General features: G+C 37.6%; 1 protein-coding gene across 1 annotated transcript in view; it reads right to left on the bottom strand.

Moving 5' to 3' along the window:
- ATG10 (autophagy related 10) overlaps positions 1 to 25,323 on the bottom strand; it is a 225,560-nt gene that overhangs the window by 46,951 nt on the left and 153,286 nt on the right. The window contains exon 5 of the mRNA XM_047778220.1: positions 22,324 to 22,421. Coding sequence (XP_047634176.1) covers positions 22,324 to 22,421 — 98 coding nt within the window. The remainder of the gene's footprint in view (positions 1 to 22,323; positions 22,422 to 25,323) is intronic.

The raw sequence follows: 25,323 nt of genomic DNA, 5'->3' as shown, positions 1-25,323 counted from the left end.
CCGTCGTGCTGCAGTGGTTAACGAATCCGACTAGGAACCATGAGGTTGCGGGTTCGATCCCTGGCCTTGCTCAGTGGGTTAACGATCCGGCGATCTGGCATTACCGTGAGCTGTGGTGTAGGTTGCAGAGGCGGCTCGGATCCCGCATTGCTGTGGCTCTGGCGTAGGCTGGTGACTACAGCTCTGATTCGACCCCTAGCCTGGGAACCTCCATATGCTGCGGGAGCGGCCCAAGAAGACAAAAATAAAAATAAAAATAAAAATAAAATAAATTAAAAACCTGATCATTTTATATGCTGGTGAGGATGTGAAGCAACTGAACTCTCCGGAAATGCTGGTGGGAAAGCAAAATGGTTCAGACACTTTGGAAAATAGTCTGGTGTTCTCTTACAAATACTCATCACATGGACTAGTAATCTTACTCCAAAGTGTTTATCAAGAGAAACAAAAATTTACATTAACCAAAACCACGTTAATGAATTTTACAGTAGTGTTATTCTTAATCAATAAAAAGTGGCAACAACTCAAAGATCCTTCAGCTGGTACAGGAATAAATAAAATGTTGTTCATTCCTATAATGGAATACCACTCAGCAATAAAAACTATATACAGCATCATAGATAAACTCAAATGCACTGTGCTGAGTGAAATAAGCCAGGCTTAAAATCCTATATATACTATATAAATCTATATATGACTCTCTGAAAAAGGAAAACAAGAGGACAAGGGTCAGGACAGCAGAGAGGATGAGTACAAGGGGCTGCAGCAGGGAATCTGGGGCAGGAGTGAAGGAGCCATCTGTATTATCTTGATTGTAGTGAGTTACATATCTCTAGACATTTATCAAAATCCATAGAATGTACATCAAAAAAAAAGTTCTATTTAACAACAACAACAGAGAAAGATAAATAATTAAGTAACAGAGAAAAAATTATCAAATACTACCCAAAAGAAATCTGGTGTTGTTAGGTTAAGCAAAATGATTTTTAGGTAATTTGTCTCAAGGCACGAAACTCGTAAAGGAGAGATTCAGCCTTTAATCTACCTCTTTCTTGCTATAAACTCTATGTTGTTTTTAACACATCTCAATGACTCACATAGACTTAATGTACTAATTAAAAAGTTTGAGTCGGGAGTTCCGTTGTGGCTCTGTGGCAACAAACCCGACTAGTATCCATGAGGACTCGAGTTTAATCCCTGGCCTCACTCAGTGGGTTAAGGATCTGGCATTGCTTGGATGTGGCTGTGGCTGTGGCATAGGCCACGACATAGGCCAGCGGCCACAGGTCCCATTTGACCCCTTCCGTATGCCACAGGTGCAGCCCTAAAAAGACAAAAAAAAAAATTGAGACAATATCTCACAAGCACACAAATTCCATCATGAAATAAATGCAGTTTTCAGGTTTTGAGAAAAATAAATAAATATTCTGCCCCCCCCTCAAGTGTTTACTTAATATTGGTGAAACTATTTTTGTTTCACTTGGAGATTTCTTACCGTTTTCTTTTCATAATACTAGAAGTCAGCCATTAATACCACCCAAAATTTCAAAATCTCCACCAGACTTCTTTATAAAAAGAAATCAATATTAACATTTAGAACCGAAGAATCTCTGCAGCCAAGATAGATGATCAGAGGAAGCTGCCTGCTTTTAACTGAAACACATGCAGGAAAACCTAGGGGAAAATTAGCTACATAACCTATCAGTGTGAGCTCAATGTGCACATATACATGAAAACATTTAGAGCATATCATACTCCTTATAGGAAGTTAAAGGTAAATGATCATATTAGGCATATTTCCACCGACAAAATTATGATGTTCAGTTTTCAGGAAAGTCATTGTGAAAAGTCAAGCAAAACAAGAAGGAAATAAGTTTTGCATAAGTTCCCAAATCCCAAGAAACTATGCTAGTACTGTTCCCTTCTGGGAATTTTTTCAATTACAATACAATAGCTGCCTATCCTTAGAATGCTGCAAAATGAGAGAAGAATAACCTTTTAGATCATGGATTCAGGTTGTGGAATCTGTTTTTGGGAGGAAGTTCAAAGGTGAGCTCAAAAACTACAGAAAACATGTAGAAAATATGTATCCTTATCATACACAGCCTCCTATATTGGTTATTAAATGCAAATCTGGTTTCTTTTCACTCACTTACATATGATCTAATATTAGAGTGCCTATGAATTAAATCTAGAATTTGGCAGGTAAAGTAAATGAAAATCCCAAGAGAAGTGCACTGGATCACAGGCTGAACCTCCTTAATCAACTTTCCCCAGGTCCAGTCCCTCCCTGTATCCCAATTTTCCTCCAAAATATGTGGGGGCTTCTCCTTCCCACTGACAGGACACATAGCATCACACAATAACCATGTCCTGGAGAGAACATTCATACATTAGGAAATGGACTTTACTTCCTTCAAAACACCAGCCCTTAGCAAGAGTGCTCAGGGCACTCAGACTCAGCTGAGGTCAGTCATCTGAACCCCTGAATGTGAACTTGATGTGGGCACACAAATCATTTTATCTATAGACACAGACAGGACATAAAATAAGGGCACTTAAGATTTCCAAACCATCACCTGGAAAGTCACAGCTGTCCTTAAACAAAGCTCCCATTCTGGCTGAAAAGAATTTGGAATGCTTAGGTAGGTCCTGCCAAATTTGTTGTTTGTGAGTCAGAAGAAGAGAGGAATTTTCTTCCAGTAACATAAGGAACTAAGACCAAAACTAATGTTTGCAAGACAGAGCTGAGGTTTGTGCATCAGAAAGACACTTCTCAAGTACCAAGGTTATGGGACCAGAGAAGGTCAACTAGGGTTACACAACAAAGTACTTGAAACCAGGCAGGAATGAGACAAGAGGGAAAGACCACACAGAAGCAAGAAAGAAGGGGTGTCTTTGGCGATTTCCCTGAGCTAACTTGGTGTGTATGCAGACTGGTGAGCTTTATCTAAAGTACAAATAAGTTGAGCTAGTTTAAGGAGCAAGGGAGACACTATTGGCAGCTATAGAAACTTAAGATCCTTAGCTTCCAAAGTTAACTGGCTACACTTTATGATTCTAAAGGAGCTCCAGAAAATAAAGTAGAGGGCCAAAAGTCTGTCCCCTATGAAGTGCCAGAATGGGGAGCTCAATTTGAATACTCTGATCACCTTCCTTCTGGGCCATATCATTAGTTGTTATAAGTTGCCTCAATTTGACAGAATGAACTGTTATATCCAAGGCTGAGGAATCTAAGAACTATTTTTATTCAATTGCTTCACAAAATAACTTTAGCAGATGCAAAGGTAAGCCTGGCCATACTAATCTCAGTTAAGACCAAAAGGATTGTTTCCTGAGCAACCTGCTGGAACCAATATGGACTTACATATTCCTGATTAAACTCCCTCAAAAGATAGATCTGACATATCCAAAACTCTCCCTGTCAAGGAACAAAGCAATGTTAGTTGTCTAGCTTTAACTTGACAGTCTTTTGAATTATATCTGGCCAATATGTTCTCTAGCTTAGCTCAGACATTTTCAAACATTTTAAAGCAGCGGAAAACTTTTTGCAAATAAAATCTTAAAAGGAACGAAAAATCAGAAGAAAGTGGAGGTGCTTTGACTTCAGTAAGGTGCAGGCCTCCAAAGACCCATCTACCTTACTTGGCTGCTTCCAAATTTGTCCCCTCAACCCCTCGCACACGCCTTCACACATACACACAATAGCCTCAAGAGACCCTCACTCATACGTGGGGCTTCCCTAAACCCTGTGTGAAACCCCAGTTAGCTGACACAAAAATTTTAGGAGATTGGAGTATACAAAATGATAATCATTTGATCAAAGCTCCATCAGTGGAAGAAAGACCTAGTTTGAGAAGTCTGTTTCTGTATGGTCCACAGCCACAGTGATAGCCATTTTTTTTTAAATGATTTTTATTTTTTCCATCAAAGCTGGTCTGTCAGTTTTCTACTATACAGCAAGGTGACCCAGTCACACATACATATATACATTTTAATGATAGCCATTTTGATCAATGGAGAAAATAGTCAAATTTGTAGTAACTTAAATCAAAGTCCAAGGGGAAATATCATTCACATATTCAAGAGACCAGCACTACTGATCATTTAGCCTTTCCCAGTGGTGACACTGGTGTCAAACATGCCTGTGAAGAAATTCAAATAAAATGTGGAAAATAATCACAATTTGTTGATTATTTCTATCTAGGAGATGGACTTTGGAGGATTAAAAGTGATCACTTTACAGGACTCTTAAAAACATTGTCGACTTTAACGTCTGTTTACAATTAATTTGATCATATGACCACCTTCAAAGCAAGGGGGAGGAGGAAAACTTTAGGAACTTTAAACAGCTTACCTAAGCAACTTTCCAAGGTCTAAAACATTGACTGTGGATGTCCTTTTGTGGAGTTCCCCACTGGCTGTAGATTAACAAGTCTAAGTTTGAAAAACCTGCCTGAATAGCAGTGTGAGGGTGTAAGGGACAAGCCACTGCATTCTCTGCTAGTAAGACTACTTGGCTAAGGCTGGGAGTGGGAGTGGGGATGGGGAAAAAGCCTGATGGAAAGGAGGATATTGATTAGAGGAAGCTACTTAGACATGTATTCAATTTAACTCCTTTCACCAGCTTATATCACAGAATCCATGCATATTTCCATTCTCTTTTCAATATATGACACACATTTTCTACTCAGGTAAATACCCTGTATGTCCTCTGGCTTCGCCACGATTACTAGCATAATGCTGAGGACATTTCAGCAATTTGATGAAACAGTTATGTTTTTACTGCACAAACAGTGCAAAATTCTTAGACATATTTTGCCCATAAATAAAGAACACTTATTTTAAAATTTAGTTAGCCTTGTTGGCTATTCAATATAATTGAACAAATTATACCTGAACTGTGTTTCCTTACTTTTTTTTTTTTTTTTGTCTTTTTGCCATTTCTTGGGCCGCTCCTGCGGCATATGGAGGTTCCCAGGCTAGGGGTCTAATTGGAGCTATAGCTGCCGGCCTATGCCAGAGCCACAGCAATGCGGGATCCGAGCCGCGTCTGCAACCTACACCACAGCTCACGGCAATGCCGGATCATTATCCCACTGAGCAAGGGCAGGGACCAAACCCGCGACCTCATGGTTCCTAGTCGGATTCGTTAACCACTGCGCCACGATGGGAACTCCATCCTTACCTTTTAATGTTACTGGGAAAGAAGCCTTAATATCCACTTCACTTTCTTATATCTAGCAATTTTTTCCTTTATTTAATTTATTTATTTATTTATATCTTTTTGTCTTTTCTACGGCTGCTCCCACAGCATATAGAGATTCGAAGGCTAGGGGTCTAATCGGAGCCGTAGCCACCGGCCTATGCCAGAGCCACAGCAACGCGGGATCCGAGCTGTGTCTGCAACCTACACCACAGCTCACAGCAACGCCAGATCCTTAACCCACTGAGCAAGGGCAGGGATCGAACCCACAACCTCATGGTTCCTAGTCAGATTCGTTAACCACTGTGCCACGACGGGAACTCCATATATCTAGCAATTTTTAAAAATTTATTCTCAGAATTACTTCTTTCTTTAAAAAATTTAAAAAAATCAATTCCAGATGTATTGGAGGATATGCTGAGACATTTCTATATGTCAGTGGGATGCTGTAGGTTTAGACATAGGCCCAGTAACCACTACAGATTATAAAGTGTAACTGCTCATGTTGTGGCCCAGGGGGAAGCACTGTGGAGATGGTTTCTACTTATGGGCTAGATGGGATACTTCTGTTCTTTCAGCCTTAGGACATTCTTTCCCTGATTTGCCAACCTCATCATATTAAAAAATAAATAAGTAAATAAATAAATAACATTAAAAAAAAAAAGACCAGCATGTTGAAATAGCCATCTAAAGCTGAAGGTCTCTCCTGAGGAAGGAGATTCACTAGCAGAATTTTTTGAATGCTCTTTGAATGAGAACTACAAAAGACTTTATCTAGTTAACTAAGCTAATATGACCCCTAAGTACTCTGTACTGGCTTTCTTCTCAATATTAGCTACCACTTTGAGCCTGTGAATATACCGTTGTAGGAAATTGAAGCTCACCAATTATTCTACGGACCACTGCAGTGCTGTATTTTATTTAATACAGAAATTCTGCCCACTGCTTTTCTTCTTCACAGTATTTACAGGTTAGTGACATTAATAAATTCACATTCTTAGCATCAACTATATGCCAATCATTATGCTAGGCGCATCACATGCACCAACTCACATAATTCTCACAACAACCCAATGGAGTAGTCCTTTTAACAGTCCCCATATAGAAATTGATTTCCATTAATGTCCCATTTTGCAAAAGAGAAAGGTGAAATGTCAAATAATTTTCCCTCAGTCACACTGCTAATAAGTAGAACATGAGTAAGAACCCAAACGTTTCTGACTTCAGAGCCCAACTCCCAATCTGTTGAAAAAACTATACTCTGGCCCAGCCATATAATACTGTATCAGTCAAAGTTCAGTTGCAAAAACCAGAATCTCCTCTGTATAACTGAAGCCCGCATTGGGAGGGCTGAATAAACAAATTCTATGTGACTTTCCAGAAACAATTCCCAAAGCCACCTGGAGAACTAGAGACCATGGGACATAACACCTCTTTTCAGGTCAAGGAATCTGCCATTCTAGAATCTCAATTCCACCCCCTTGATCAGAAACTTGCCTCTACTGTGGCCACCTCCAGGGGTACATCACATTTGCTGCAATTCATACCAGCAAAATGGCTGCCCCATCTGCTGCCTCTTGACACACCCAGAGCTAGTGCCTGGATGTTGAAGCCGCACAGATAACCTTCACGATCCACAGGACTCCCAACAAAGTATAGCCTCTAGTACTTCTGTCTTCCAAATCCTGCACAAATGCAACCAAAATGATGAACCTAAATCAAATTCAGGCCTGTCTACAAGAGTGAGATGGAGAATTATGTTTTAACTTTCCTGTGTCTGCAGTAAAGGAAGGGAACAAAAGAAGGAGAGTGGGGAAACAGCTGTTGAGTTCTAATCCACTACAGCCACTATAAATTCTAAAGATTTCAATGTCCTCCTTCATTAGGGTTGCAAAATTGTGTGTGTCTAGGAAAAGGTCCTGGACTTTTCATCTGATCCTCAAAGAGGTCCATGACCCCAAAATGGATCAGATCTACTTTAACCTACCTTTAATGTGATAACATCATGAGAATATGATATATAATGTGGAAGGAATGAAACCATAGTGGTTAAGAATAGAACTCTCAAACTCACGAGTTCATGAACATGAGTTCAAATTCTGGTTTTGTCACTTAAATAGATGTTGACTACCAGCATGTTATCTGATGTTCTCATGCTTCAATTCATTTTCTCTAAAATGTAGAGAACAGAATCAGCCTAATATGGGTCTTCAGGAAATTAAGCGAAATAATGTGTAAAGTATTTAAAAGAATACTTGGCACTTTGGAAATGCTTCCTAAGTGGAAGCTATTGTTACTGAAAAACCTTTAGACAAGATAAATTCTAATCTTAAAAGGTTATATAATAGAGTAGCATTCATGCCCCACACTTTTAAATTCATTTCCAATTTCATAGAGCTTTCAGAAGTGAGTACTTGATTTCCTGTAACAGCAAACAGAAAGACAAGCACCCATCTATATGGTGATGACCTGGTTCTACTTAAAGAATACATTAATCTTGCAGCCAATTACTGCCAAGAGGAACAGCTCAAGCACAACTATGCCAAAATCAAATTTGTCAGTTTTAGAAGACATTTTTTAGGACCCAAATGGATGGTATTTTGAAAGTATTTGAAATGCCAACCCCTTTATTGTTTGGAGGGGGGTGTATTAATAGTTACCTCATCCTGGAAGGCCTGCTCCAATACAGTTTTACTCAATCAAAAATCCCACTCGAGTCTTGTTTTCTGGGTGAGGTGGATGACTGATAACTCCAGCTCACAAAAATCTTGCCATCCAAGAGCCATGTTTATGGAGCAGGACTTCTGTGCTTCCATAGAGTTTTGCTCAATCATTTGTGCAAAATTAATATAGCTTACAAAGAAAAGCCTCAGCCCTGCCAGCAGGCATGCATACAGGCGCTTTTGGACAGCAGAAAGAATGCTCAGTCTTGGCAAGAATGCAAATCAGACCCTTTAATTCAGACCATATATCAACTTCCCCAGTGTCTAAAATGTATGTGCTAATCAAGTGCAAGAAAAACCACATTTGGTTCATAACTTAGGTGTTCACTTGTTGGATACATGGCTCCAATCAGAAGCCTAGCTGACATCAGACTGTAACAAATTAAAAAGAACAATTATGGCCAGCCAGCACTTAGGGAAAGGGTTCTCTAATATACTGATGGTAGGAGGAGTTAGGACATCTTCTCTGAAATTGACAATGGGACTCTCTAACAAAATATTTAAAAATGAATACTTATTGACTCAGAAATTCCACTTCTAAAAATTTATTACATAGAAATAATCTGACAACTGCATAAATTGTATGTACAAGCATGTTCACTTAGGAACTATTTAAAATACAAACAATTGGAAAAGAACTCAATGTCCACAACATAAAACTGGATAAAACAATTATGGTACTTGCTTTAAAATGGAATTCTGTGTAGTTACTAAAAGGAAAATTTAGATGTATTTAAATTTATATTTGATTTATATAAATATAAATAAATTTTATATCTATCTGTGGCTCAGTGGTAATGAATCCAACAAGTATACATGAGGATGTGGGTTCAATCTCTGGCCTTGCTAGGGGTTAAGGATCCAGCATTGCGGTGTAGGTTGCAGATGCAGCTCAGATCCCACATTCCTGTGGCTGTGGAGTACTCCAGCAGCTGTAGCTCTGACTCGACCCCTAGCCTGAGAACTTCCATATGCCATGGGTGAGGCCCTAAAAAGCAAAAAATAAATAGATAAATAAATATTGGCATGAAAAGATATCTGTGATGTAAATTTCAAAACCCAAGTGCCTAGTGCTATCCTATTTGTATTTGTGTATATTTATACATAATATATAAATGTGTGGAGTTCCTGCAGTGGCGCAGCAGAAGCGAATCCAACTAGGAATCATGAGGTTGCGTGTTCAATCCCTGGCCTTGCTCAGTGGGTTAAGGATCTGGCATTGCCATGAGCTGTGATGTAGGTCACAGACAAGGCTTAGATCCTGCGTTGCTGTGGCTGTGGTGAAGGCCGGCATGTGTAGCTCCAATTCGACCCCTAGCCTGGGAACCTCCATGTGCTGCAGGTGTGGCCCTAAAAGACAAAAAGAAAAAAAACAATAATATATATGTGTGAATATATATTTAACAATCATATGAAAAAACATATAATGTTTCTAGAAAGCTATGTACTGGAAGGTTAATAGTGGTAATTTATAATGTTTATAAATTTATGTTTTACATGTATTTTATTTATAATGTTTATAGGTTGAATAATTTTTATTTTTCTTTATGCTATTCTATTGTGTGTTTTATTAAAAATAATCAATGTGAATTACTTTTGGTCAGAAAAAATAAGTTATTAAAAAATTTTAAGCTCACATGATAGCACTTTTGAGGACAGTCCAAGATATGTACTGAGATTCATACATTCAGAATCATGCGGAATCTCTAAACTCTTTTTTCTTTGTATCTTGTTATCAGTATAGGAATAGGCAAACTGAACTTTAAAGACAGGCAGGCAAAATAAGTGAAATAGAGTACAAGCTGATAGGAAGGGGAAGTGACCATGGTTAACTACAGAGCACATACCCAGTCCAAAAAACTCTCCAAGCACTCAAAATATATATTTATTTATTTATTTTTATTTTTTTTCTCTTTTTGTCTTTTTTGTTGTTGTTGTTGTTGTTGCTATTTCCTGGGCCGCTCCCGCGGCATATGGAGGTTCCCAGGCTAGGGGTTGAATCGGAGCTGTAGCCACCGGCCTACGCCAGAGCCACAGCAACACGGGATCCGAGCCGCCTCTGCAACCTACACCACAGCTCACGGCAACGCCGGATCGTTAACACACTGCCACCGGCCTACGCCAGAGCCACAGCAACACGGGATCCGAGCCGCCTCTGCAACCTACACCACAGCTCACGGCAACGCCGGATCGTTAACCCACTGAGCAAGGGCAGGGACCGAACCCGCAACCTCATGGTTCCTAGTCGGATTCTTTAACCACTGCGCCACGACGGGAACTCCTCAAAATATATTTATAAGCTGAATCTGAACAGTAAGCTGCTATTAAGGGCCTTTACAGTGTTAACCTGCACACAGAGAATATTGCTATAGCTCTCTAGCACGACTGCAACTGAACATTCCTCCCTTCCCATCTCCTAAAGCTGGATTTAAGTAGTACCTATAAAAGAGATAATTTTTTTCGTATTTGTAAAATTACCTTCATAAAATTTAACATAAGAAAAAAGTTTGTCTTTCTGGATAAACTTGTCTGCTTCCTTCCATAACAGAATGAAACCATGTATTTAATTGGTTTTCCCTTTTTGTTATCTGTGTTCTAGAAAGCTCAGAAATGTCCCTTAGACTAGGTTTTCTGTAAAACTGTCCTCCATCACTTAGTTCTTATTCACATGCTTTTATGTTCACAGTATATGTATTGATATTATATTTAAGTGTACGTATATATACCACTTTAAATATTTCTGAAATTCAGACCGGACAGAGGGAAGTATAAATGAATTAATATACTGAGAAAATAACATCAGCATGCAGTTACTGTAATAACTTGCCTACACCCTTTATATATTTTAGTATTATCTATATTTATGGGCCAAATTTTAAACTATGAAATACAAACCACAGATGTAATATGGGGAATCTGACAGCTGACATGGAAAAGAACCAGGAAAACAACAGGTGAAAAGAGAAGGTGAAGGGGGTAGGAAGTAGAATGAAAAAAGAAAAGTGAAATAATTGCATCGTAAAATAGGAATATGCAGCAACCATTGCGCCAAAAATAAGGTGAAACAAATAGCATCTTTCTTAGGAAACTTATACCCTTACAGGCATCTGGAAAAGCCTGTCTGCAGAGTATATCTTCCACCCTTTGGGTCCTGGGCCTGCCCCCTTCTGCTCTCCCAGGCTTGTCTACCTGCCTCTAGCTGCTGCTTTACCACCCACCAATAACCTTTTTCTCAAAAATGGAAATGAGAATATAAATATTCCTCAAACTTGAAGTTTTGGAACTAAGATGTTTATTAAAAATTAAAAATTGATGGTAGGTAATTATCAAAATGAAATGTGCTAAGATGAGTAATATTAAAATTAATTATTAAATATTTTAAATGGTATTTTATTTTCACATTTATAAGCTGCTCCTTTTTTAGTAATAAAAGTTCTATGGATCAATGAAATGCTGGAAAATTCTTTAATGTAAGTCCTTATATTAATTCAGGGTATGTGCTGAGTCAAAAGTTCAACTTTGACGGTAAAAAGCTAAGCAATATTCTACTCAACCAGATAAATAGATGACCAAGAACATTAACTAACTAGTCTCTTCTTTTTATTACCTAGTGAAAAAAATTCCAGTTTAAAGAAATAAAACTCAAATATACCAGAATAATCTGGTTACTTACAGGAAATACATTACTCGTTTACTTATATATCTTAAACTCTTACTTCTTTAAATGATTTTTATTTTTTCCATTATAATTAGTTTACAGTGTTCTATCACCTTTCTACTGTACAGCAAAGTGACCCAGTCTCTCTCTCTCACACACACACACACACACACACACATTCTTCTTCTCACATTATTATGCTCCATCACAAGTGACTAGATATAGTTCCCAGTGCTATACAGCAGGATTGCATAGCTTATCCACTGCAAATGCAATAGTTTGCACCTATTAACCCCCGACTCCCAGTCCATCCCACTCCCTCTCCCTCCCCCTTGGCAACCACAAGTATGTTCACCAAGTCCATGCATTTCTTTTCTGTGGAAAGGTTCATTTGTGCCATATATTAGATTCCAGATATGTGATACCATATGGTATTTGTCTTTCTGACTTATTTCACTCCATATAAGAGTCTCTAGTTCCATCCATGCTACTGTAAATGACGTTATTTTGTTCTTTTTATGGCTAAGCAGTATTCCATTGTGTATGTATACCACATCTTAATCCATTCATCTGTTGATGGACATTTAAGTTGTTTCTGAGTCCTGGCTATTGTGAATAGTGCTGCAGTGAACATAGGGGTATATGTATCTTTTTCAAGGAAATTTTTGTCTGGATATTTGCCCAGAAGTGGGATTGCTGGGTCATATGGTAGTCCTATATTTAGTTTTCTGAGGTACCTTCAGACTGTTTTCCACAGCGGTTGTACCAATTTACATTCCCACCAACAGCACAGGAGTGTTCCCTTTTCTCCACACTCTCTCCAGCATTTGTTGTTTGTGGACTTATTAATGATGGCCATTCTGACTGGTGTGAGGTGCTATCTCAGTAGTTTTGATTTGCATTTCTCTAATAATCAGTGATGTTGAGCATTTTTTCATGAGCTTGTTGGCCATCTGTATATCTTCTTTGGAGAAATGTCTATTCAGGTCTTTTGTCCACTTTTCAACTGGGTTGTTGGTTTTTTTGCTGTTGAGATGTATAAGTTGTTTGCATATTTTAGGGATTAAGACTTGGCCAGTTGCATCATTTGAAACTATTTTCTACCATTCTGTAAGTTGTCTTTCTTTTTTTTTTTTTAATGGTTTCCTTTGCAATGCAAAAGCTTGTCAGTTTGATTAGGTCCCATTGGTTTATTTTTGCTTTTATTTCTGTTGCCTTGGGAGACTGACCTAAGAAAACATTTGTAAGGTTGATGTCAGAAAATGTTTTGCCTATGTTCTCTTCTAGGAGTTTGATAGTGTCTTGCCTTACATTTAAGTCTTTAAGCCTAAACTCTCATTGAAATAGAATAAAACAAAACCTCTTGGAAATTAATAACTAAAAGCTAAAGGAGAAAGTAATATTATACTAATGCCTAAATAGCATTTAGTATGAAGTTAAGATTTTCAAAGATACTCCAGGATGGAAAGCCAAAGAGATTTTGAGAAAAAAATTAATTTAGTCAAAGGTAATGAGAAAAAACTTTCATATACTTCTTTTTTTTAATGATTTTTATTTTTTCCATCATAGCTGGTTTACAGTGTTCTGTCAGTTTTCTACTGTATATCAACATGACCCAGTCACACATACATCTGTACATTCCTTAGAAAATCCTATACTTTTTATTTATTTTGATTTTTTTTGTCTTTTTGCCTTTTCTAGGGCCACACTCATGGCATATGGAGGTTCCCAGGCTAGGGGTCTAATGGGAGCTGTAGCCACCAGCCTACACCAGAGCCACAGCAACTCGAGATCCGAGTTGTGTCTTCTACCTATGCCACAGCTCATGGCCACGCCGGATCCTTAGCCCACTGAGCAAGGCCAGGGATCGAACCTGCAACCTCATGGTTCCTAGTCAGATTTGTTAGCCACTGTGCCACGATGGGAACTCCCATATACTTCTTAATGTAAAGAAAGCCTGAGAAACAAACAAAGCTTATAAAAATATATTTTTTACCTCAAAACAAGAAAAGCACAATAGAGTGTGAGTGACAGAGGATACTTCTGAATTGATAAAAAAAAAAATGAATATGGAAAGTCAGTTACTCTGACAATGTATGAAATCCACAGCATCAGCATTCAAAAAATATTAAAAGTCCCAATGCAGGATCCTGGTGTGGCTCAGTAGTAAGGAACCCAACTAGCATCCATGAAGAAACGGGTTCAATCCCCAGCCTTGTTCAGTGGGTTAAGGATCCAGCATTGCTGTGAGCTGTGGTGTAGGTCACAGAGGTGGCTTGGATCCTGCATTGCTGTGATTGTGGTGTAGGCTGGCAGCTACAGCTCCAATTCAACCCCTTAGCTGGGCAACTTCCATATGCCATGGGTTCAGCGCTAAAAAGACAAAAAAGAGAGAGAGAGAGAGAAAGTCCCATTGCATGTCCAGATCAACAATCTAAAAATACTTACTAACAGGGACAAAGGAAAATATCACTGTTGTCATTGCACTAGGATAACAAAGAAAGTGACCTACAACAATGACTCATATTTCACTCTCCAAAGACAGGGAAGTGTGATGGAATTACCGAATACTTTTAAAACACTGAAGGTTTCTACAAAAAGTCTGCAAGGTAGATACATTTACTGTGGCACTATAAACCTACTCCGGAAGGTGATAAATTAAAGTCCAGAGCGAACACCTAGAAACTCAGAATCAAAAATTAGCTGCAAATTATTGAGAAAATAATCACATGATATCTGCAGTCCAATTTAAACAAAACTCCATCATGGAAGAGCCAGCAATGGAGCTGGCAGTGATTCTGAAGCAGCAGCAGCAGCAGCAATCCATAAAGGCTTCTTAATTTTCTTGTCATTTAAGAATTAAGCCACTTCCAGTTCACACTGATCCTACCAGGTGCACTAAATTGATGTCATTATGAGCCATCAGGAAATACCCACCGAGACCTATACCAACACTGAGGAGTTTGTTAAACAGCTGTGTGTTTTAATTGATTTGTATTATTTAAAATAGGAACAGTTAAAAGTCAGTTATCGGATGTTGTGTAAAAGAGATGCCTAAAGACTCCAGGGAGACTGAGTTCAGAAGAAAGCCAATCACTGGAACTTCACTTGAGTGCTTAGGATTATTACTAGAGGAAGCACAATTAAATCATCAGTTTATCTGCCATCATTACAAATCACCAGGCAACATATCAAGCTTCATTATTTACAAATTCTTAACCAGCAACTTCCTGCATCATTGAGAGTCAAAGACAATCTATTCACCAAAAAGTACCTAAGGAGTTTTATTTTTTGTTGTGCTTTGATTTTGTTTTTTCACCCTGAGAGATTTATCATGGAACTATAATAAAAACTCACTGAAATTAATTATCATACCTTTGCATGTTTTAGACATGCTAAAGTCTTCACAATGAAACCAGTGGTATCTGGGACATGCAAAATGTGTATGCAGCTCCTCCTAGTCCAACTCTCTCACAGTACTTGTGTGGAGTCACATGGGAAGAATAGTCATTGAGTTTCTTTCTACTTCTTTCACCTAATCCCATTCATTCACTTGTACTCAGACAGCCCTCCCCAGACATGTAAAATCAGAAAACAATGTACCTTCAGAATTTATCTGAAAGGACACAGGATGTTTTGTATACAACACTCTTTATTAGTCTTCCCACCAAATCTATGTAGATGTTGCCATTATCTCTAGTGGAAAAATAAGACACAGAGAGTTTTTGTAATTTGCCCAAGGTCATACAGTGGTGGTGCCCAAAGTTAGCTAAATCTACTCTGGTGCGGCACTTAGATAAAGGCTCTAAAAGGAAGCAAGCCTCCTTGGAAGATAGATGATGCCAAGTCTAGGCAGGAACTGCACAATTTGAATGTGCAACAACTTGTCATATCAAAAAGCAAGAAGCCATCAAAGCTATTTGGGTTGTATCAAAATAAGTTAGAGATAACTCAGAAATGTTTACTGGTCAAAGATGAGACAAATTAAGCATCAGTAAATATAATCATTAGAATGAACTGAAATGCATAAAACATTTACATCCATGATTTATTATCATTAAAAAAAAACTTTCTTGAGGTACCCCCATACTGTTTCCATAGTAGTTGTACCAATTTACATTCCCACCAACAATGTAGGAGGGTTCCCTTTCTCCATACCTTCTCCAGCATTTGTTATTTATAGACTTACTAATGATGGCCATTCTGACCACTTGAAGTGGTACCTTATTGTAGTTTTGATTTGCATTTCTCTAATAATTAGTGATGTTGAGCATTTTTTCATGTGCTTAATGGCCATCTGTGTGCCTTCTTTGGAGAAATGTCTATTCAGTTGCATGATCGCTTTTTAAACTTAGAGGTACCTCAGAAAACTAAATAGAGTGTTACCATATGAACCAGCAATCCCACTCCTGGGCATATATCCAGACAAAACTTTCCTTTAAAAAGATAACATACACTCCTATGTTCACTGCAGCACTATTCACAATAGCCAAGACATGGAAACTACCCTAAATGTCCATCAACGGATGAATGGATTAAGAAGATGTGGTACGTAGACACAATGGAGTACTACCTAGCCATAAAAAGAACAAAATAATGCCATCTGCAGCAACAATGGATGGAACTAGAGACTCATATGAAGTGAAGTAAGTCAGAAAGAGAAAGACAAATACCATATGATATCATTTATATCTGGAATCTAATATATGACAAAATTAACCTATATACAGAAAAGAAACAAACTAATGGAGAACAGATTTGTGGTTGTCAAAGGGGAGAGGGAAGGAGTGGGATGGACTGGGAATTTGGGGTTAATAGATGCAAACTATTGCATTTAGAGTGGATAAGCAACGAAATAGCTTGTGATGGAGCATGATAATGTGAGAAAAAGAATACATATATATATATTTATAAAATTGGGTCACTTTTCTGTACAGCAGAAATTGACAGAATATTGTAAATCAACTATAATTAAAAAAATTTAAAAACTTTCTTGGTTACCTCTGGAGGATGCTAGAGAAACAACTCATCATCTTGAAAGCTAGAACATAAAGAGAAAGAATCAAGCATTTATCCTGCCTTGTGTGTAGAAAGTACACCTCAAGTAACTAAGCTAGTGTGGGAAACTGTAGTAGTTCAGCTAATAAATAACGAATGATATAATTAGAACATCACGATTTTGCAAACCCTATAATGAATTAATGGGCTAGGCAATAATCATCAATTGCTGCTAACATCACACAAAAAAGTGATAACCAAATATTATATGCCTCCTCATAAAAGTATTCAGAATCACTGATAAAGTATTCTTGCCATAAAAAAAAAAAAAAAACTAAATCTGATCAAGCTTCCAGATCTGAGTGTACATAAAAAATAGGGAGGGTGTTCCCCTTGTGGCGCAGTGGTTAATGAATCTGACTAGGAACCATGAGGTTGCAAGGTTTGATCCCTGGCCTCGCTCAGTGGGTTAAGGATCTGGCGTTGCCCTGAGCTGTGGTGTAGGTCACAGACGTGGCTCACGGCTCGGATCCCGCGTTGCTGTGTCTGTGGCATAGGCCGGCGGCTACAGCTCCGATTAGACCCCTAGCCTAGCAACTTCCATATGCCACCGGTGCGGCACTAGAAAAGACAAAAAAAAAAAAAAAAAAAGGGAGGAACACAGTAAATACTACAAAGATATAATTAAGGGGGGAAAAAAATCCAGGCTGCATATGCTGCAAATACAAACGACCATGTTTTTTTTTAACAAAACCTATGAGGAAAAGAGAGGAAGGAAAGAGAATCTTAGTTTCAAAAGTCTTAAGAGACATTAACCATTTTGTATAAACCTTATTTGGATCCTGATTCAAAGAAGCTATATTTAAAAACAAAACAAGCAGAGTTCCTGTCGTGGTGCACTGGTTAACGAATCCGACTAGGAACCATGAGGTTGCGAGGTTCGGTCCCTGCCCTTGCTCAGTGGGTTAAAGGATCCGGCATTGCCATGAGCTGTGGTATAGGTTGCAGATGCGGCTCGGATCCCACGTTGCTGTGGCTCTGGAGTAGGCTGATGGCTACAGCTCCGATTCGACCTCTAGCCTGGGAAACTCCATATGCCGCAGGAGCGGCCCAAGAAATGGCAAAAAGACCAAAATAAATAAATAAATAAATAAATAAATAAATAAATAAATAAATAAATAAATCAAGCAAGGAAGGGTGGGAAGAAGAAACAACTGGAGAAACTTAAGCACATGCTTATTTAATGATATTAAGAAATTATTAACAACTTTAGTTGTGCTAGTACAATTGTGGTTATGCTTTTAAAAGAATCCTTACCTTTTAAAAATAAATTTTGAGATAAATGTGGATTCACAAGCAGTTGAAAGAAATGATACAAAGAGATCACTCATACGCTTCACTCAGGTCCCCCCAATGGTAACATCTTGCAAAACTATAGTACATTATCACAACCAAGATACGGACATCGATGCAGTCAGATACAGAATCTTTCCATTGCCACAAGGTTCCCTAGTTGCCTTTTATAACCATGCTCACTTACCTCTCACCCATAACCCCCTTCTAATCTCTGATAACTGTAATTTATTCTCCAATCTATAATTTTTTCATTTCCTGTTAGATAGGAGTTCTGCTATGGTGCAGTGGGTTAAGAATCCAAATACAGCATCTGGGGTTGCAACTGAGGCTCGGATTCAATCCCTGGCCCAGGAACTTCTATATTCCATGGGTGCAGCCATTTAAAAAAAAAAAAAGTCAAATAAATGGGATCATATACTACGTAACTTTTGGGGGCTGACTTTTTGCACTAAATAATTCTCTGGAAATTCATCCAGGTTGCCAAGTGTTTCAACAGTTGGGCACTTTGTATTGCTGAGTAGTATCTGTGGTAAGGATGTACCGGTTTGTTTAACCATCCACTCTGTGGACTTCAGAGTTGTTTCCATGTGGGCTCTTACTATTAAAGCTGCTATAATCATTTGTGTAGAGCCCTTGTCTTTTAGAGATATGTACTTAAATATTTATGGATAATATCTTGTCTAGGATTTGCTACCAAAAAATTACAGATTGGGTGAGATACCAAACTAACCTTGGCCAAAGTTTGTAAGTGAATTATACTATTATTTCAACTTTTGTAGATGTTTATAATTTCCATAATATAATTTTTTAAAAAGGAAGACAGTAAGGAAAAATTACTTACCTGACCCCTACAGACTCACATACATAAACACATATATCTTCAAGCAAAATTGAAGATATGATTTCTTATCTTCTGATTTTATAGCCCATGTCAAGATTACAGGAATTCTTTACCTAAAACATAGAGCTCACACCTTCCCATCATCATTGTTATAACATTTGCTGTACCAATTTAGGCAGATCCAACTAGGCATCTGTTCACTTTCTTCTGGAAGTTCTTCATTAGGCTGCACAGCTGATATGATACATAGGTCCGTAATATCGGACAAAAGCAGGTAAGTAATCACCATAATCAAATGTATGAGATTCATGAGTGGCTTGTCTTCAAAAGAGAGGGTTCATGTCTGACATGAATAGGTCCTTATCATCAAGACAAATGCTGAGAGAACAGAAGTGTGATTACTAAAGATGAAGAGCAACAAACTATATGAGCACAATCAAGCCTGAAAATGAAGTGAAATGCATTTTACATTATGCAAAGGCTGCTTTTGTTTTTAAGCAACTCTGGAGGACAGGATATTATTATCATGTTCGGTCTGCAAGCTAATGGTTCTTTAGTATAATTCTGTGAAACAGTGTCTCCTATTTGGTGCCACCAATATTCTATCAGCTCATTTCGCCCAGTGCTGTATCACACCCTCCCCTTCACAGCACTGAGGACACCCTTTTTTCCTTCCACATAGGGCCTTACAAAAATGAGGACATACTCTCTCAAAGATCTCAAGTGAATAAGAGTATGTAAATACCAACCCATTAACTACACTGGGATTAAAAGCTAAGTCCTCCAAAGTAAACATTCATAATGACTTTCAAATACCAAGGTAGTACAGTGGCACCAAATGCATTTCCCTTGCTAGGTCTTCAGTGCCTGGACACACACTGTGATGAGCAACTCTAATGCTTAAATAATGTATGTTATCAAAAGTAGAGATACCTGTCCACAGATCAATACCAATAAGACAAATTCCCAAAGAACACCTAAATGTTACAGTTATGTTTAGTTTGCTCCTATCAAATATCTCTCCCAGTAAGTGGGCCTCATACTTGGTATTGAGACAGTAATGCTTCTTGTGATAGGATTTGATCATTACTACCATACTCTGACAAGTAGGAAAAAGATGGTTCACCAACAGGCTGTCAGTGTAATGATTAAATGCCTGTATATAAACTGAAAGACATTAGTCAATTCCATTAAAAACTATCAACATACAGATTGGTTCATGTGGTTGGTTTAATGAGTTAGAAATTCTATCAATGGAACAAAATCTATTGGCAACATAATTAGGAAACTAAGAAAATACGGTTGAGTTCAAAATTTTGTTCATATGTCATATGTCAGAAAAGAAACATGTAGAATTAAAACCCACAATGACATAGACCACCAAGGATTGTGCTATAGGTTTGAACTGAGGAGATTAATAATAGGGCTGCCAGTGACAGAAAAAAAAAGAAAAAGAAAAAGAGAATCGGGCTCAGGTGCAAAATGCAGAATGTAATTGAGAAGGACCAGAGAAAAAAGACAAAGTTAAATACATATATTTTTGGATGCTTCCTCCCTCTATCCTTTGCTATCTTCCTTGACTCTCACAACCAAACATTTTCTTGGTCCTGTAGATTCTGACTCTACAGTACATATTTTTGGACAGTTTGTGGTCACTGACAAGACAATGGAAGTTGAAACACATAGTGCTCACCCTGACATATTTAAAGGTTAATCTAAAACACTTTGCATAAAATAAAATGCTCTTGCCAAAAATCTTTATGATGAATTTTCACATATATCTCATTATATTATCCTTCTTCACAGCAACCACTCATGCCTGGGCTGCAGAACTGGGATTTTTAAAGCGGGCCGTTTTTGTGAGCTGAAGTGGTTTCCGAGAAAGGAACATGTAAAAGGCTGAAGAAGAAATATGAAGATAGAACAAAGGTAACAGGGAAAGCATTAAACCTGGAAAGAATTCCAAGAAACTGCAACAAGATGGTTCAGGGAGATGAACAGCCATGTTTGGCAGAAGCTGAGATTGTTAGTATGGAGGTGTAGGAGCTAAGCTTAAAGGAGCAGGTTGGATTCAGGGAGTGGTACCCAGTGAAACTCAGGAGAGGCATTTAGACCACATGCCATCGGCCCTAGGAGAGCTACTGTGGGTTTACACATGGGTAAGATAAGTACAGCATGGTTAGGAAGATGTGACTATGGGAAGGGACAGGGAGGAAAGAAGCAGAAGGTCAAAAGCAGGAGGCTTTACTAATTGTTCTAGGTGAGATGACAGGGCTTGACCAAGGAAGGTGACAGTGGGAAGGGAAAGAAGAGGATTAATTTGAGGGGCAGTGTGAAAGATACATACACTTAAACCTAGTTTCATCCTCAATTAAAACTTAAAAAATGGTCATTTGCAGTCACTGTCAAAGAACTACTTATGAGATGCTAAGATGCTTAAGTTGATTGGTAAACTGTCATATTATGATCAAACACATAAGAGGGCGTAAAAATTCTAATGGCTGATAAAGTCATTTTAAAAGGAAGCTTTGATTAAACTTAACAGAGCATGGGAAAAAACAAAATTTTTTATATAAGTAAAAATTATTTTTAAAGAGAGTATGATTGGTTGCAAGGTGATAAGTATTTTTAAATTTCTAAAATAATTAACTGCTGATTTTATCAAGGCAGTAATAATGACATATGATTGACAAATCTTTTTTCTCTACTTCTTAAAATCTACTCTTTATATCTACTTTTACAAATCTATTTTCTCAACTTTTTTCAGATCACTATTATGAACCCATTATCAATCAAAAGTTATTATTATTATTTTTTTTGCAAATGCACCTATGAGTGAAACTCTGAAGCATTATAGGTGACACAAGCTAAATCATCTATTTCTTGGTGTATGCAATGAAAAAGACACAGACTTTTTTTTTTTTTTTTTTTGTGGCACCCACAGCATGCAAAAGTTCCCAGGCCAGGGATCAAACCCATGCCACAGCAGTGACCTGAGCCACAGCAGTGACACCATCAGACCCTTAACTGCTAGGCCACCATGGAACTCCACAATATTAATTTTATTTAATTATGAAATTATGCCAACTTGTAAAAAGCACTATGAAAGAAAATCATAGGGTGCTATGAGGCCTTATAACAGAGACTAAACCAAGCCTAGGTCAAGGAAGATGTTTTAAAGGAAACTGTCTAAACTTAAATCTGTAAAGAAATAAGGAAATGAAATAAGAAAAGGGGTTCCCATTGTGGTGCAGCAGAAACGAATTCAACTAGGAAACATGAGGTTGTGGGTTTGATCCCTGTCTTCGCTCAGTAGGTTAAGGATCTGACATTGCTGCGAGCTGTGGTTACAGACGCCGCTCGGATCTGGTGTTGCTGTGGCTGTGGTATTGGCTGGCGGCTACAGCTCAGATTAGACCCCAAGCGTGGGAACTTCCATATGACGCAGGTGTGGCACTAAAAAAAAAAGAAAAAAAGAAAAAAAAGAAAAGATGAGCAGAAGGGAAGAATCACATATACTACAATGAAAATACTCTCCAACCTGTTGGGTAATTGTGTCCCATGGTCCCTGCAGCAGCCGTGTCTTATAGCACTCATGAACTCTTTCCCATAGGTCCTTCAGAGCTAAAGGTTTTCCATCTGTGAAATTGTATGATAGAGAAATTGTCAGTTAGTAATCCACTTGACAAGTGGTGCTTGGTGTCTATCTAAAACTGCTAAAATAATATTTTGATTTTTTAAAAAATCTATACTAGTACACTTACTGTATCAGAAGAGCACTCTATGAAATACTATTTTCTTCCTAAGGGAAATTTAAACATTCAAACTTCTCTCCTTTGTAACCATGTAGCAATTAAATTATCTGTTCATTTATTGCCTCTAGGAATTTTAGAAAACAAATAAGACCCAAATGTATTTTAGAGAGAACTGATATATAGAAATACCAGCAAAGGACCAAATAAACAGACTCACATATTCACAAAGGTATACTATGGATACCTCTGAAGTCTTAATACTTCCTCTAATCTTTAAATCAAAGACCATACATATGCTTCTTTTACCCTCTTATCAACTGAATATCTGTAACGTTCAAATCACTCTGTTGGGTACCATCGGGAATAGTTTTTGTGAACAGCTTATATCAGTGAGCACTGTGTCAGGCACACAATAAGAGTTCAATATATATTAGACATATCTTCCTATCCCCCATTGCAACATTCCAGTTATTCTCATACCTGAAAGCTAAACGATTCATTTATAGACTATCATTTCTTAGAATTTTCTCATGTTTCTATACCATATGCATTGTGTTTGAAACAGTAATATATTACTACCATAGACAGGGCATTTCTCATGTTTGACCTGAAAAGTTGAACTTTTCCTCAACCTTTATTTTCAATAAATAGCAATAGAATATGTTGATATATTTTCAATAAGTATCTTCATCTTGGCATTTATCTGGCGGCAGGAGACCATTATCTTGTGATAAATAGTTTTATTCTACTGACATTTCCATGTCTGTAAAATGAACAAGATTTATTCATCCAATTAACATTTGAATGTCATGTTTAGCTAGAAGTTAAAAACAAGCTGCCTTCAGTATCTGTGTTATATTGTTTTCTGAACACATTTACAGAGTAGGGCCAAACTTTGCTCTTAAGATAAGCACTACACATTTTCAAAATATGCATGAGCGTGTGTGTTGGGGGGGGTGTGGGCGCGCACGCATGTGTTACTGTTGGAAGAGGGAAAGATATCTCAGGTCAGTGTTAAATAGCAAACCAAACAATCAAATTATTAAGAGGTGTCATGCTTTTAAAATAATGTTCAGATATCAAAGTTAAAAGAAATCAAGTTGTAGGATAATAAATTGTTACATCTGGTATAATTACTAATTTTATACATAAAGTAACTAAGGTCTTGGGAAATATATATCTATCAAAATTACGCAGCCAGTTCATGACTGAACCGGAGCCAGACTCAGGTCTCAGGGCTCACAATCCAGTGCTCCCACTGCTATTCCATGGCCTCTGAGGACAAAGACCGCATCCATTCTTTCATCACTGCAGCCTTGTTGTATAGTTCTAAGCCTCACTCACACACTGCAAATGCTTTACCTGATGAGCAATATCTTTGAAATCATGATTTACACAATCGACACAAAAAATGTATTTATAATGTGACTCTAATTACTCCAAAACCAAAATGGAGCCTTCAGATAGCCCACGGTAATCACTGAAGTAAGACAGTCAAAATATTTTTAAAATCATATCATAAAAAGAGAGATTAAATATGGCAGAAACATGGAGAATTTTGAATCTATCTATTTATTAAGACTGAAGACCCCAAACTTTAATTTAAAATTAAAATGTGGGCAGAAACAAATACTTGGTTAAACCCATGAAACACATTATTATGTGCCTTCATGTTCAGTTGAAGTTATCTTCAATCAAGAACTTTAAGCCCTGTTTAGAGAGTCTATTTTTTCTGTATGGCCTCAGTCAGAGGAGACATAAGCATACTCAATCAACAACTCCCTGGTTTCAGACCCAAGATATTCGATAGCACCAATTTCAACATGCTTAGAAATCTCATTAATCACACTGCAGCTGAGAAGCTCAGTAAAATCTCTTGCATACTTGAAAAATTGAAGTAGAAGCCAAAATGATTTCAGCTGCAACCTACAAAGTGAGAGTGGTAAATTAAGGCCATCTATTTAACTAGTGTTTATTGAGTCCCTACTATGTGCCTCTATCACCTGGAATGATAATACACATTTGAGCTAAAGGAATATTCTGTCAGCAGCCTAAAATGTCAATGACAAAAGAGGAAGAGACATCGGATGAAAAATAGAATAATTAAAAAGTACAATCTTTAGCAACTGCCAGTAGCATTTAATTTAACATTTTCATATAAAATCTCTCAATTGAATAATAACCTACATGTCAAGTAATCTATATATTACTCAAAATGTGCAGCTTTCTAAATTAAATTTCTCAGGGCTATTAGTTTTCATGAATCAAATAACAGCATGAGATATTTCACTAGCACTACCTAACTCTAGTGCAAGCGTGCTGAAGTCACCTTTATCCCATGGTGCATACTTTCACTAAAATTTCATAACTCCTAAAATGAAGATTAGTGAGAGCATAAATTATTTAGAGTAAATTTAAGAGTAATGTTCTGAATGTGATCCCTAGAAATAAAAAGGAAAGGGTAGATTTTTCACAGGGAAATATGTCATTATTCAATATATTGTCTTCAAGAAAGCCTTGAAGGCTATAAAAATTCATGTCATACTCCACAGTAAGGCAGAGATGATGCTCCATCAAAGGGGAAAATGCATTTTTGCTTCAGTGAGAAAATTGTGATATGAAATGAGTGTTAATTGTTCATGTACATTCATAGCAGCTACTGTTCTGGTTAGCTCTGTAATTTTTATTTATTCCTACATACATTTTCTCACAATTAGTCTTTATTAATCTCAAGAAATCCAAATGAAAATTCCAAAAATATAGACTATGGCAAATTCCCTTTAACA

Source organism: Phacochoerus africanus, chromosome 4, assembly GCF_016906955.1.
Source record: "Phacochoerus africanus isolate WHEZ1 chromosome 4, ROS_Pafr_v1, whole genome shotgun sequence".
NCBI classification, from domain to species: domain Eukaryota; kingdom Metazoa; phylum Chordata; class Mammalia; order Artiodactyla; family Suidae; genus Phacochoerus; species Phacochoerus africanus.
Note: the sequence above shows the minus strand (reverse complement) of the source record. Positions and strands in the feature narration are given on the sequence as shown.